Here is a 12,106-nt window from a genome sequence, read left to right as displayed (position 1 = left end):
TGTGATGGATGGCAGTGATAGGAAGGGGGGGAAAGTCTCAGATACAGTCACATACATGGGTTAACTCCAGGAAGGCTAAGAGGTAGGCAGCTAGGGCAGGAGTCTTTTGTGGATAGACCCATTTCAACAGGTATGCTGTTTTGTAAAATGTAGGGGGTGATGGATTCTTGGGAACGGAGCATGCACAGCCAAGTTTCTGGTATTGAGACTGGCTCTAATGCAATGAGGAGTACGTCTGCTTCCAAAAGATCAACTGTGTTAGGGGACTCTGTAGTCCGAGGTACAGACAAACGTTTCTGTGGCTCGCTGAGAAAAAGCAGAATGGTGTGTTGTTTCCCTGATGCCAGGATGACTCACAGAGGGTGCAGAATGTTCTCACGGGAGAGAGGGGCCAGCAAGAGGTCATTATCCACATTGGAACAAACTATATCGGAAGAGAAAAGGTTGAGATTCTGAATGGAGATTAGAGAGTTAGGCAGAAATTTAAAAAGGAGGTCCTCAAGGGTAGTAATATCTGGATTACTCCCAGTGCTACGAGCTACTGAGGGCAGAAATAGGAGGATAGAGCAGATGAATGCTTGGCTGAGGAGCTGGTGTATGGGAGAAGGATTCACATTTTTGGATCATTGGAATCTCATTTGGGGTAGAAGTGACCTGTACAAGAAGGACAGATTGCACCTAAATTGGAAGGGGTCTAATATACTGGCAGGGAAATTTGGTTGAACTGCTAGGGAGGATTTAAACTAGTAAGGTGGGGGTGTGGGACCCAGGGAGATAGTGAGGAAAGAGATCGATCTGAGACGGGTACAGCTGAGAATAGAAGTGAGTCAAACAGTCAGGGCAGGCAGGGACAAGGTAGGATGAATTAAACTGCATTTATTTCAATGTAAGGGGCCTAACGGAGAAGGCATGTGGACTCAGGGCATGGTTAGGAACATGGGATTGGGATATCATGGCAATTACAGAAACATGGCTCAAGGATGGGCAGGACTGGCAGCTTAATGTTCCAGGATACAAATACTGCAGGAAGGACAGAAAGAGAGGCAAGAGAGGAGGGGGAGTGGCATTTTTGATAAGGGATAGCATTACAGCTGTGCTGAGGGAGGATATTCCTGGAAGGACATCCGGGGAAGTTATTTGGGTGGAACTGAGAAATAAGAAAGGGGTGATCACCTTATTGGGATTGTATTATAGACCCCCTAATAGTCAGACGGAAATTGAGAAAGAAACTTTTAAGGAGATCTCAGCAATCTGTAAGAATAGTAGGGTAGTTATGGTAGGGGATTTTAACTTTCCAAACATCAACTGGGACTGCCATAGTGTTAAAGGTTTAGATGGAGAGGAATTTAAGTGTGTACCAGACAATTTTCTGATTCGGTATGTGGATGTACCTACTAGAGAAGGTGCAAAACTTGACCTACTCTTGGGAAATAAGGCAGGGCAGGTGACTGAGGTGTCATTGGGGAAGCACTCTGGGGCCAGCAACCATAATTCTATTAGATTTAAAATAATGATGGAAAAGGATAGACCAGATATCAAAGTTGAAGTTCTAAATTGGAGAAAGGCCAATTTTGATGGTATTAGGCAAGAACTTTCAAAAGCTGATTGGAGGCAGATGTTCGCAGGTAAAGGGACAGCTGGAAAATGGGAAGCCTTCAGAAATGAGGTAACAAGAATCCAGAGAAAGTATATTCCTGTCAGGGTGAAAGGGAAGGCTGGTTACTATAGGGATTGCTGGATGACTAAAGAAATTGAGGGTTTGGTTCAGAAAAAGAATCGCCTTCTTCTTCAATCAAGACTCTCGCCCACCCTCTGACGACCGCTTCTCCCACCTCCAACACACCCCGTCCACCTGGACACCCCGTGCTGGCCTCCTACCTGCCCTCGACCTCTTCATAGTAAACTGCCGCCGCGATATTAACCGCTACCTGAACTCCCACACCCCTCCCACCCACTCCAACCTCTCACCCTCGGAACGCACAGCCCTCCACTCCCTCCGTTCCAACCCCAACCTCACCATCAAACCAGCTGACAAGGGAGGCGCAGTAGTAGTTTGGCGCACTGACCTTTACACCGCTGAGGCCAAACGCCAGCTCGCAGATACCTCCTCCTACCGTCCCCTTGACCATGACCCCACCCCCCACCACCAAACCATCATCTCCCAGACCATCCATAACCTCATCACCTCAGGGGACCTCCCATCCAACCTCATAGTCCCACAACCCCGCACCGCCCGTTTCTACCTCCTGCCCAAAATCCACAAACCTGACTGCCCCGGCCGACCCATCGTCTCAGCCTGCTCCTGCCCAACCGAACTCGTCTCGGCATACCTCGACACGGTCCTGTCCCCATTAGTCCAAGAACTCCCCACCTACGTTCGTGACACCACCCACGCCCTCCACCTCCTCCAGGATTTCTGCTTCTCCGGTCCCCAACGCCTCATCTTCACCATGGACATCCAGTCCCTGTACACCTCCATCCCCCATCACGAAGGACTCAAAGCACTCCGCTACTTCCTTTCCCGCCGTACCACCCAGTACCCTTCCACCGACACCCTCCTTCGACTGACCGAACTGGTCCTCACCCTGAACAACTTTTCTTTCCAATCCTCCCACTTTCTCCAAACAAAAGGAGTAGCCATGGGCACCCGCATGAGCCCCAGCTATGCCTGCCTCTTCGTAGGGTATGTGGAACAATCCATCTTCCGCAACTACACTGGCCCCACCCCCCATCTTTTCCTTCGCTACATTGATGACTGTATCGGCGCTACCTCGTGCTCCCACGAGGAGGTTGAACAGTTCATCCACTACACTAACACCTTCCACCCCGACCTCAAATTCACCTGGACAGTCTCGGACTCCTCCCTCCCCTTCCTAGACCTTTCTGTTTCTATCTCAGGCGACCGAATCAACACGGACATCTACTACAAACCAACCGACTCCCACAGCTACCTGGACTACACCTCCTCCCATCCTGCCCCCTGTAAAAACGCCATCCCATTCTCCCAATTCCTTCGTCTCCGCCGCATCTGCTCCCAGGAGGACCAGTTCAAAATACGTACAACACAGATGGCCTCCTTCTTCAAGGACCGCAATTTCCCCCCCGACGTGGTCGACGGTGCCCTCCACCGCATCTCCTCCACTTCCCGCTCCTCCGCCCTTGAGCCCCGCCCCTCCAACCGCCACCAGGACAGAACCCCACTGGTCCTCACCTACCACCCCACCAATCTCCATGTACGGCGCATCATCCGCCGTCACTTCCGCCACCTCCAAACAGACCCCAGCACCAAGGATATATTTCCCTCCCCTCCCCTATCAGCTTTCCATAGAGACCACTCCCTCCGCGACTCCCTTGTCAGATCCACACCCCCCACCGACCCAACCTCCACTCCCGGCACCTTCCCTTGCAACCGCAGGAGGTGCAACACTTGCGCCCACACCTCCCCCCTCACTTCTCTCCAAGGCCCCAAAGGAAACTTCCATATCCGCCACAGATTCACCTGCACCTCCACCCACATCATCTACTGCATCCGCTGCAGCCGGTGTGGCCTCCTCTATATTGGGGAGACAGGCCGCCTACTTGCGGAGCGATTCAGAGAGCACCTCTGGGCCACCCGGACGAACCAATCCAACCACCCTGTAGCACAGCATTTCAACTCCCCCTCCCACTCCACCGAGGATATGCAGGTCATTGGACTCATCCACCGCCAAACCACAACAACGCGACGGTCGGAGGAGGAGCGTCTTATCTTCCGACTGGGAACCCTCCAACCACAGGGGATGAACTTGGACTTCACCAGTTTCTTCATCCCCCCTCCCCCCACCTTGTCTCAGCCGAATCCCTCCAGCCCGGCACCGCCTTCCTGACCTGCAGTCTTCTTCTTGACCTCTCCGCCTCCATCCTACTCCGACCTATCACCCTCACCTTGACCTCTTTCCACCTATCACATTTCCAACTTCCCTCCTCCAAGTCCCTCCTCCCTACCTTTTATCTTCTCCTGCTGAACACTCTCTGCTCATTCCTGAAGAAGGGCCTGTGCCCGAAACGTCGAATCTCCTGTTCCCTGGATGCTGCCTGACCTGCTGTGCTGTTCCAGCAATAAAGTTTCAACTTTGATCTCCAGCATCTGCAGACCTCACTTTCTCCTCCTATGTCAGGTATAGACAAGATAGATTGAGTGAATCCTTAGAGTACCAAGGAAGTAGGAGTATACTTAAGAGGGAAATCAGGAGGGTAAAAAGGGGATATGAGATAGCATTGGCAGATAGAATTCAGGAGAATCCAAAAGGTTACAAATATATTAAGGACAAAAGGGTAACTACGGAGAGAATAGGGCCCCTTTGTGTGGAGCCACAGAACATTGGGGAGATACTAAATGAATATTTTGCATCAGTATTTACTGTGGAAAAGGATATGGAAGCTGTAGACTGGAGGGAAATATATGGTGACGTCTTGCAAAATGTCCAGATTACAGAGGGGGAAGTGCTGGATGTCTTGAAACGGTTAAAGGTGGATAAATCCCCAGGACCTGATCAGGTGTACCTGAGAACCCTGTGGGAAGCTAGAGAAGTGATTGCTGCACCTCTTGCTGAGATATTTGTATCATTGATAGTCACGGGTGAGGTGCCGGAAGACTGGAGGTTGACAAACGCGTGCCACTGTTTAAGAAGGGTGGTAAAGACAAGCCAGGGAACTATAGACCGGTGAGCCTGACCTCAGTGGTGGGCAAGTTGTTGTAGGGAATCCTGAGGGACAGGATGTACATATATTTGGAAAGGCAAGGACTGATTAGGGATAGTCAGCATGGCTTTGTGCTTGGGAAGTCATGTCTCTCAAACTTGATTGAGTTTTTTGAAGAAGTAACAAAGAGGATTGATGAAGACAGAGCAGCAGATGTGATCAATATGGACTTCAGTAAGGCGTTTGACAAGATTCCCCATGGGAGACTGATTAGCAAGGTTAGATCTCAGGGAACAAAGGAAGAACTAGCCATTTGGATACAGAACTGGCTCAAAGGTAGAAGACACAGGGTGGTGGTGCAGGGTTGTTTTTCAGACTGGAGGCCTGTGACCAGTGGAGTGCAGGATTCTGGATTAGAGGTGCTGAGAAAGCACAGCAGTTTAGGCATCATCCGAGAAGCAGTAAAATTGAGCAGTAAAAGCCCTTCCTCAGGAATAGAAGCAGAGTGCCTGAAGGGTGGAGAGATAAATGAGAGGAGGGTGGGGGTGGGGAGAAAGTAGCTTTGTGTACAATAGGTGAGTGGGGGAGGGGATGAAGGTGATAGGTCAGGGAGGAGGGTGGAGTGGAGAGGTCGAAAAGAAGATTGGCAGGTCGGACAAGTCATGGGGACAGTGCTGAGCTGGAAGTTTGGAACTGGGGTGAGGTGGGGGAAGGGGAAATGAGGAAACGATTGAAGTCCAGATTGATGCCCTGGGGTTGAAGTGTTCCGAGGTGGAAGATGAGGCGTTCTTCCTCCAGGCGTCTGGTGGTGAGGGAGCGACGGTGAAGGAGGCCCAGGACCTCCATGTCCTCGGCAGAGTGGGAGGGGGAGTTGAAATGTTGGGCCACAGGGCAGTGTGGTTGATTGGTGCGGATGTCCCAGAGATGTTCCCTCAAGTGCTCTGCAAGGAGGTGTCCAGTTTCCCCAATGTAGAGGAGACTGCAACGGATACAATAAATGATATTGGTGAATGTGCAGGTAAAACTTTGGATGTGGAAGGCTCCTTTAGGTGCTTGCCACAAGGATCGGTGCTGGGTCCTCTACTTTTTGTCATTTACATAAATGATTTGGATGTGAGCATAAGAAGTCCAGTTAGTAAGTTTGCAGATGACCCCAAAATTGGAAGTGTAGTGGACAGAGAAGAGGGTTACCTCAGATTACAACAGGATCTGGACCAGATGGGCCAAGGGCTGAGAAGTGGCAGATGGATTTTAATTCAGATAAATGCGAGGTGCTGCATTTTGGGAAAGCAAATCTTAGTAGGACTTGTACACATAATGGTAAGGTCCGAGGGAGTGTTGCTGAACAAAGAGACCTTGGACTGCAGGTTCATAGCTCCTTGAATGTGGAGTCTCCGGTAGATAGGATAGTGAAGGCGGCGTTTGGTATGCTTTCCTTTATTGGTCAGAGTATTGAGTACAGGAGTTGGGAGGTCATGTTGTGGCCATTGGTTAGGCCACTGTTGGAATATAGTGAGCAATTCTGGTCTCCTTCCAATCGGAAAGATGGTGTGAAACTTGAAAGGGTTCAGAAAAAATATACAAGGATGTTGCCAGGGTTGGAGGGTCTGAGCTACAGGGAGAGGCTGAACAGGCTGGGGCTGTTTTCCCTGGAGCGTCAGAGGCTGAGGGGTGACCTTATAGAGGTTTACAAAATTACGAGGGGCATGGATAGGATAAATAGACAAAGTCTTTTCCCTGGGATCGGGGAGTCCAGAACTAGAGGGCATATGTTTAGGGTGAGAGGGGAAAGATATAAAGGAGACCTACGGGGCAACGTTTTCATGCAGAGGGTGGTAGGTGTATGGAATGAGCTGCCAGAGGATGTGGTGGAGGCTGGTACAATTGCAACATTTAAGAGGCATCTGGATGGGTGTATGAAAAGGAAGGGTTTGGAGGGATATGGGCCGGATGCTGGCAGGTGAGACTAGATTGGGTTGGGATATCTGGTCGGCGTGGACAGGTTGGACTGAACGGTCTGTTTCCATGCTGTACATCTCTATCACTCTGTACTGTTACCAAGTTAAAAGTGTGTACTGTAGCTTAGCTTAGAGAGTGAATGCTATTCTCAACTCAGAACTTACAAGCATCTGTGGATATGACTAGTTGGCAGTTCCAGAGTGTACTGGAAAAATTAAAATATGTTAACAATTGGCTATGAAAGGGATACCTGTGTTTTGGTTGCTGTTTTTCCTCTGCTCTTTGTAGTTCCTCTGTGCTGCAGTCTGTGATGGCTTGTTGAAATAATGTTCTAATGCAGCTCCAATACAAAAAACTTTGCAAGAACTGTAGCAAACGCTACGTTGGATAAACAGGCAGAAAACCAGCCACCGGGACACATGAACATCAACGAGCTACAAAAAGACATGACCCACTCTCACTGGTATCTTTACATACAGATGAGGAAGGAAAGCACTTCGACTGGGACAACACATCCATCCGAGGACAAGCCAAGCAGAGGCTTGCAAGAATTCCTCAAAGCATGTCACTCCAACCAGAACTCTATCAACAAACACATTGACTTTGATCCCATTTCCCACCCCCTGAGAAAAAGAACAGGAAATGACATCACCAACCCAAGGAAACAGAAACACCTAAATAAAAAGTGGGCTATACTACCAGTGCTTCATCAGAGGATCACTGATGTTGCCTAGTATGGTGACAAAACGTCTGAAAATGAACCTTCCTGTTCTGCTATTACTACTCAATAATTGATTCCAGCATTTTTCCACAGGCTAATTGGCCTGTAGTTACCTGCTTTTTGCCCTCTTTCCTTTTTGAAGATGGATGTCACATTTGTAGTTTTCCTGTCTGCCAGTGCGTCTCCAGAATTCATGGCCTTCTGCAAAATTACAACCAATGTATCTATAATCTCTGTAGCTACTTTTATTAGGGTCGTCAGCTAACTTCTTGAAATGCAATAGTCCTATCGGGTATAGGGACACCCCCAACTTCTTTCACATTGTTAGTTGACTTCTGAATGTTGAAATTTAATGTTGATCTCACTGTCTATGCACCTTCTCTGCAGCTGTGAGATCTATTACTGTATGCATTTTGTATGGTATAATCTGCATGCAAAACAAAACTCTTCACTACTGAGGTGTGTGTGATAATAATAAATCAAATCAGTACTGTTATAAAGGAGTTACAAGGTTTTGACCTGCAACAGTGAAAGAATGGTGATTATAGTTCCAAGTCACAATAATGTGTGACTTGGAGGGAATTTGTTGCTGATGATATTCCCAATCGTCTGTGCATCTGCCCTTCAGGATGGTAGAGGTCACAGGTTTGGAAGTTGTGGTCCAAGTGAGAATCTGTATAGGGTATGAGCATGTGGGGCAAGACTTAAGTTGAGTTTTGTGAAACAAGACGTTCAGCTGAGCATGACACAGATCAGATAAGAACTTGCAATTAACAGTGGGGTGCTGGAGGCAAGGGCAATGGGTTAACAAGGTGGAAAAGCATTCATTATGCTGAGCTATTTAACAAGATTAGAAGAATTCCATATGTGAGGTCAGTTTAACAAGGTGAGAAGTATTATGTGAAGGTTAAGAACATTCATCGTGTAACACCAGATGGCTTAATCTTTACTATTGACACTCTCTGTAATGGTCACCCAATTAATATGTATGTTGCCTTATCTGGATGCTTCTCCCTGTTAAAATAACTACATGATTCACTAAGAATCTGCTGTTCCAGAGAGAAGACCAAGAACTCATGTCACTGTGCACGTGGGCGATCGTTCTCTCTCTCCCTCCAGGGCCCGGGATAAAGACGAAGGAGGTAAAACTACACAATGTCTCTGACCGTTTTGCTTCGACTGAGGGGGGGAAACTGGACGACACAAGGAGGCAGTGTGAGAAACGGAAATAGTATGGAAGGTGCTGCAAACATTGCCAGTGTGTGTCAGGATTGAAGGGAGTGAATGTTGAAAGTGATTTATAGGGTGCTGGTTAAGTGGATTGCTTTGTCCTGGATGGTGTTCAGCTTCTTGCAGTTTGTTGAATCTGCACCCATCGGCCAATGGAAAGTTTTTAATCGTATTTCATCACAAGTGATGGGGTGATGAATGGTGAGTTACTTGCTGCAGAATCTCTCATTTCTGACTTGATCCTGTTGTCACACAATTAGTGTAGCTGGTCCGGTTAAGTGCTCTTAGTGATAACCACCAGAATATTGATTGTGGGGAGGGTTGGGAATTCACTGATGGTAAGACTTTGTGAATGTTATGGAGACATGGTTAAATCCTGTGTCTTATTGGAGATGGTCATAGTTCAGCAGTAATGATCATGTGACTGAGCATGAGAAACATCTTGAATTAATCTTTGTATTCTACCATCGCCACTTTGCATTACTCTGATATTCTGATTTTTATACGAGTTGAACTTGCACAGACAAGTGAAGAGACTTCCATTTCAGAAGGATGCAGTCCGAAATTGTACTGTGTGGTGTATTTGTGGTTTCATGTGTGAAATTGTCACAAAATCAGGACTAAACATGACTGAAATCTTGTTGACGATGCTATCAAAAATCAATCAAGTTCTTGTTTTCTCTCTCCCACCGTGTGTCTCAGTATTTCCTCATGTCCTTTAAGTACAGAATTTAGAGATTTTTTTTTTACCCTTTTTTTTGCCCTATAAAGCCTTTTAATCAGTTTTATTTTTCAGTTTGTACAGGCAGATTCACCTTCAAACAAAACACTGGCTGGTCTTGTGGTGCAGTTGCTTCAGTTTCAGGAAGATGCATTTGGCAAGCATGTTAATAATCCTGCATTAACTAAACTTCCAGTAAGTAACTTGTGAGCACAATCTGTTTTGTCAGCTGTTACAAATGGTCATGTATGAATTAGTTGAGATTAAAGTAAGATTAGCTGTGTGGGCAGCTGAAGCTTTCTATTTTGACTTAGATGGATTTGTCAACTAAGTAAGGAAAATGGCACCTTTGATACCACGAGCCCAGTTTGAAACTTTGCATTCAAAATGTAAGGTGAAATTTAATACTGTGAAAGAGTTTCCTTCTCAGTCTCTGTCCTTGCCTGAGGAGTGCTGATCCTCAGGTTAATCATCATCACTTGTCACTCTTGAGGAATCTCAGTTTATACTTGAGAGAGTTTACAAGAATGAGGGGTGATCGAATTGAAACATAGGGAACAGTGAATAGTCTGGACAGAGTACATGTTGGGCAAATGTTTCCATTGGTAGGAGAGAGCAGGACTTGAGGGCATAGCTTTTGAGAGCAAGGAGGATATGGAGAAAGTTCTTCAGTCCAAAGTGGTGAGTCTATGGAATTCATTGGCTCAGAAGGCTGTGCAGGCCAGATCATTGAGTACATTTAAGACTGAGGTAGATAACTCTTGATACTCTAGAACCTACGGGGAGAAAGCAGGAGAATGCGGTTGAGAAACCTGTCAGCTATGATTGAATGGTGGAGCAGACTCAATGGGCTGAATGGTCTCTTGCTCTCACTCTCTCTGAAAGGGCTGGCCGATGGTGACATGTCCCAAAGCAGCAGCACTACGTATCAAATTTTGCCAATGAACTTTATAAAAGATACTTGGGCACTAACAAAATTTGATTCATGTGGTTTTAAGGAAGCCTGATGTGCAGAAAAAAAAGTAGAGATGGTTGGAAAAGGGGCCAAGCTGGTAAAAACTCGGGTTATGTGAGAACAGGATTTGAGGGTGCAGGTGGCAAGTATTTTGGAGCAAGAATGAATATTTCAGCAGTAGGGTGATATCGGACTACTTCTCATGTAGGTAAGTAGCACAGAGTTAATGGGTTTACAAGATTTTTTTTGAATTATAGTGTGGACTGCAGTGGTTTATACAGGTTAGATGGAAAGCTTACCAGGAGAAAAGTTTGACTGCTTAAGTTGAGAGGATTGAATGAACTTTAAAATAGTTGAACAGAGGAAGTGATGGAGTTGGGCAACTTTTTAAAGCTGGAAATAGTAGTCTTGGTTTAAGATTAGCGGTCACGAACTGATGGTGGTAGGTGTATGGGTAGTCGGTGTTGGATTCCAGTGTTGGAGTTGCCTGATGAGCCTATCTAAAACAAGTGTTGTCATAAATGACTTCCATACTGGAGGTGTTTGAAGTGGGTCGTGAGATAGGACATATATCATCGCTTTGCAGCTGATCTTTGGACATTCTGACCTCTGTATTTGAAGGAATTTCTGCCCCTCCCCTTTAACCTCATTGTTAAGACAATCTTTGAGCAACAGGACATGGCAGGTTTACAATGTCTGCATTTGCTGGGATATGAGTGGCAGAGCACTTATGCTGGAGGAAGCTGCAGTATTAGCTGCGTATGGACAACAAAATCACATCTCCGGTTGCAGAGCCCACAATTCTTGGGATATTAGACATAGGAACAGAAGTTGGTTATTCAGCCTTTTGAGCTGTTCCTTTATTCAGTGAAGTCATGGTTGAGCTGTGGCCTAAGTGCAAATTGCTGCTTTGGGGCCCATATCTCTTAAATTTTTATTAAGCAAAAATATTATCTATTGCTGTTTAAAAGGAAGAACTGATCTCGCATCCACTGCTGTTTATCAAAAAGACTTCCATGCCTGTACCACCCTTTGTGTGTAGGAGTGCTTCCTAATGTCTTTTATGAATGGTCTGGCCATAATTCTCAGACTGTGTTCCCTCGTTCTCAAATCCCCAACCAGCCCTGTCTTTTACTATTAATCTTTGGAAAACTTTAATCAGCTCACCCGTAACTTTATAAATTATAGGGAACACAAACCTAATTTTGTATAATCTCTTCTAATAACTTAACCCAGGTAAACCTATGTTGTACACCCTTCGAGGCTAGTATATCTGTCTTAAGATTTGGTGCCTTAACTTTTGGTGCCCTCTGTCTTAACATCTGTGCACTGTTCATGGTACTCAAAGTGAAGCTTAAACTGTGGTTTTGTAATGCTACCGCATACCTTCTGCATCCTTGTGCTGCTGTCCTCGAGATTTTAAGGCCAACATTGTATTAGCTTGCTTGCTTATTTTTGACAAATATTCCTGGCATTTTAAAGGCCTTTGCACCTGAACCCCCAAGACTCCTTGGACATCCATTATAATGAGCTTCCTCATTTCCCCTCCCCCTACCTTATCTCAGTCCCAACCCCCGGATTCACCACCGCCCTCTTGACCTGCAATCTTCTTCCTGATCCCCATCCCCTCTCCTGCCTATTACCCTCACCCTCACCTCCTCCCAGCCCCCCCAATTCCCCCACCCACCTTTTTATCTCAGCCTGCTTGGCACACCAGCCTCATTCCTGAAGAAGGGCTTGTGCCCGAAACGTCGATTCTCCTCCTCGGATGCTGCCTGGCCTGCTGCGCTTTTCCAGCACCACACTTTTCAACTCTGGTCTCCAGCATCTGCAGTCCTCA

At 46.6% G+C, this 12,106-nt stretch overlaps 1 protein-coding gene across 2 annotated transcripts in view; it reads left to right on the top strand.

Moving 5' to 3' along the window:
• The window catches only part of LOC122548964 (SWI/SNF related BAF chromatin remodeling complex subunit C1a), a 223,669-nt gene that overhangs the window by 19,556 nt on the left and 192,007 nt on the right, over nt 1–12,106 (top strand). For both annotated transcript variants that reach the window (XM_043688000.2, XM_043687999.2), the window contains exon 2: nt 9,387–9,506. In XM_043688000.2, the coding sequence (XP_043543935.1) occupies nt 9,387–9,506 (120 nt within the window). The remainder of the gene's footprint in view (nt 1–9,386; nt 9,507–12,106) is intronic.

Source organism: Chiloscyllium plagiosum, unplaced genomic scaffold, assembly GCF_037043375.1.
Source record: "Chiloscyllium plagiosum isolate Xiang-an unplaced genomic scaffold, Cpla_swu_hap1 HiC_scaffold_4, whole genome shotgun sequence".
Lineage (NCBI taxonomy): Eukaryota > Metazoa > Chordata > Chondrichthyes > Orectolobiformes > Hemiscylliidae > Chiloscyllium > Chiloscyllium plagiosum.
Note: the sequence above shows the minus strand (reverse complement) of the source record. Positions and strands in the feature narration are given on the sequence as shown.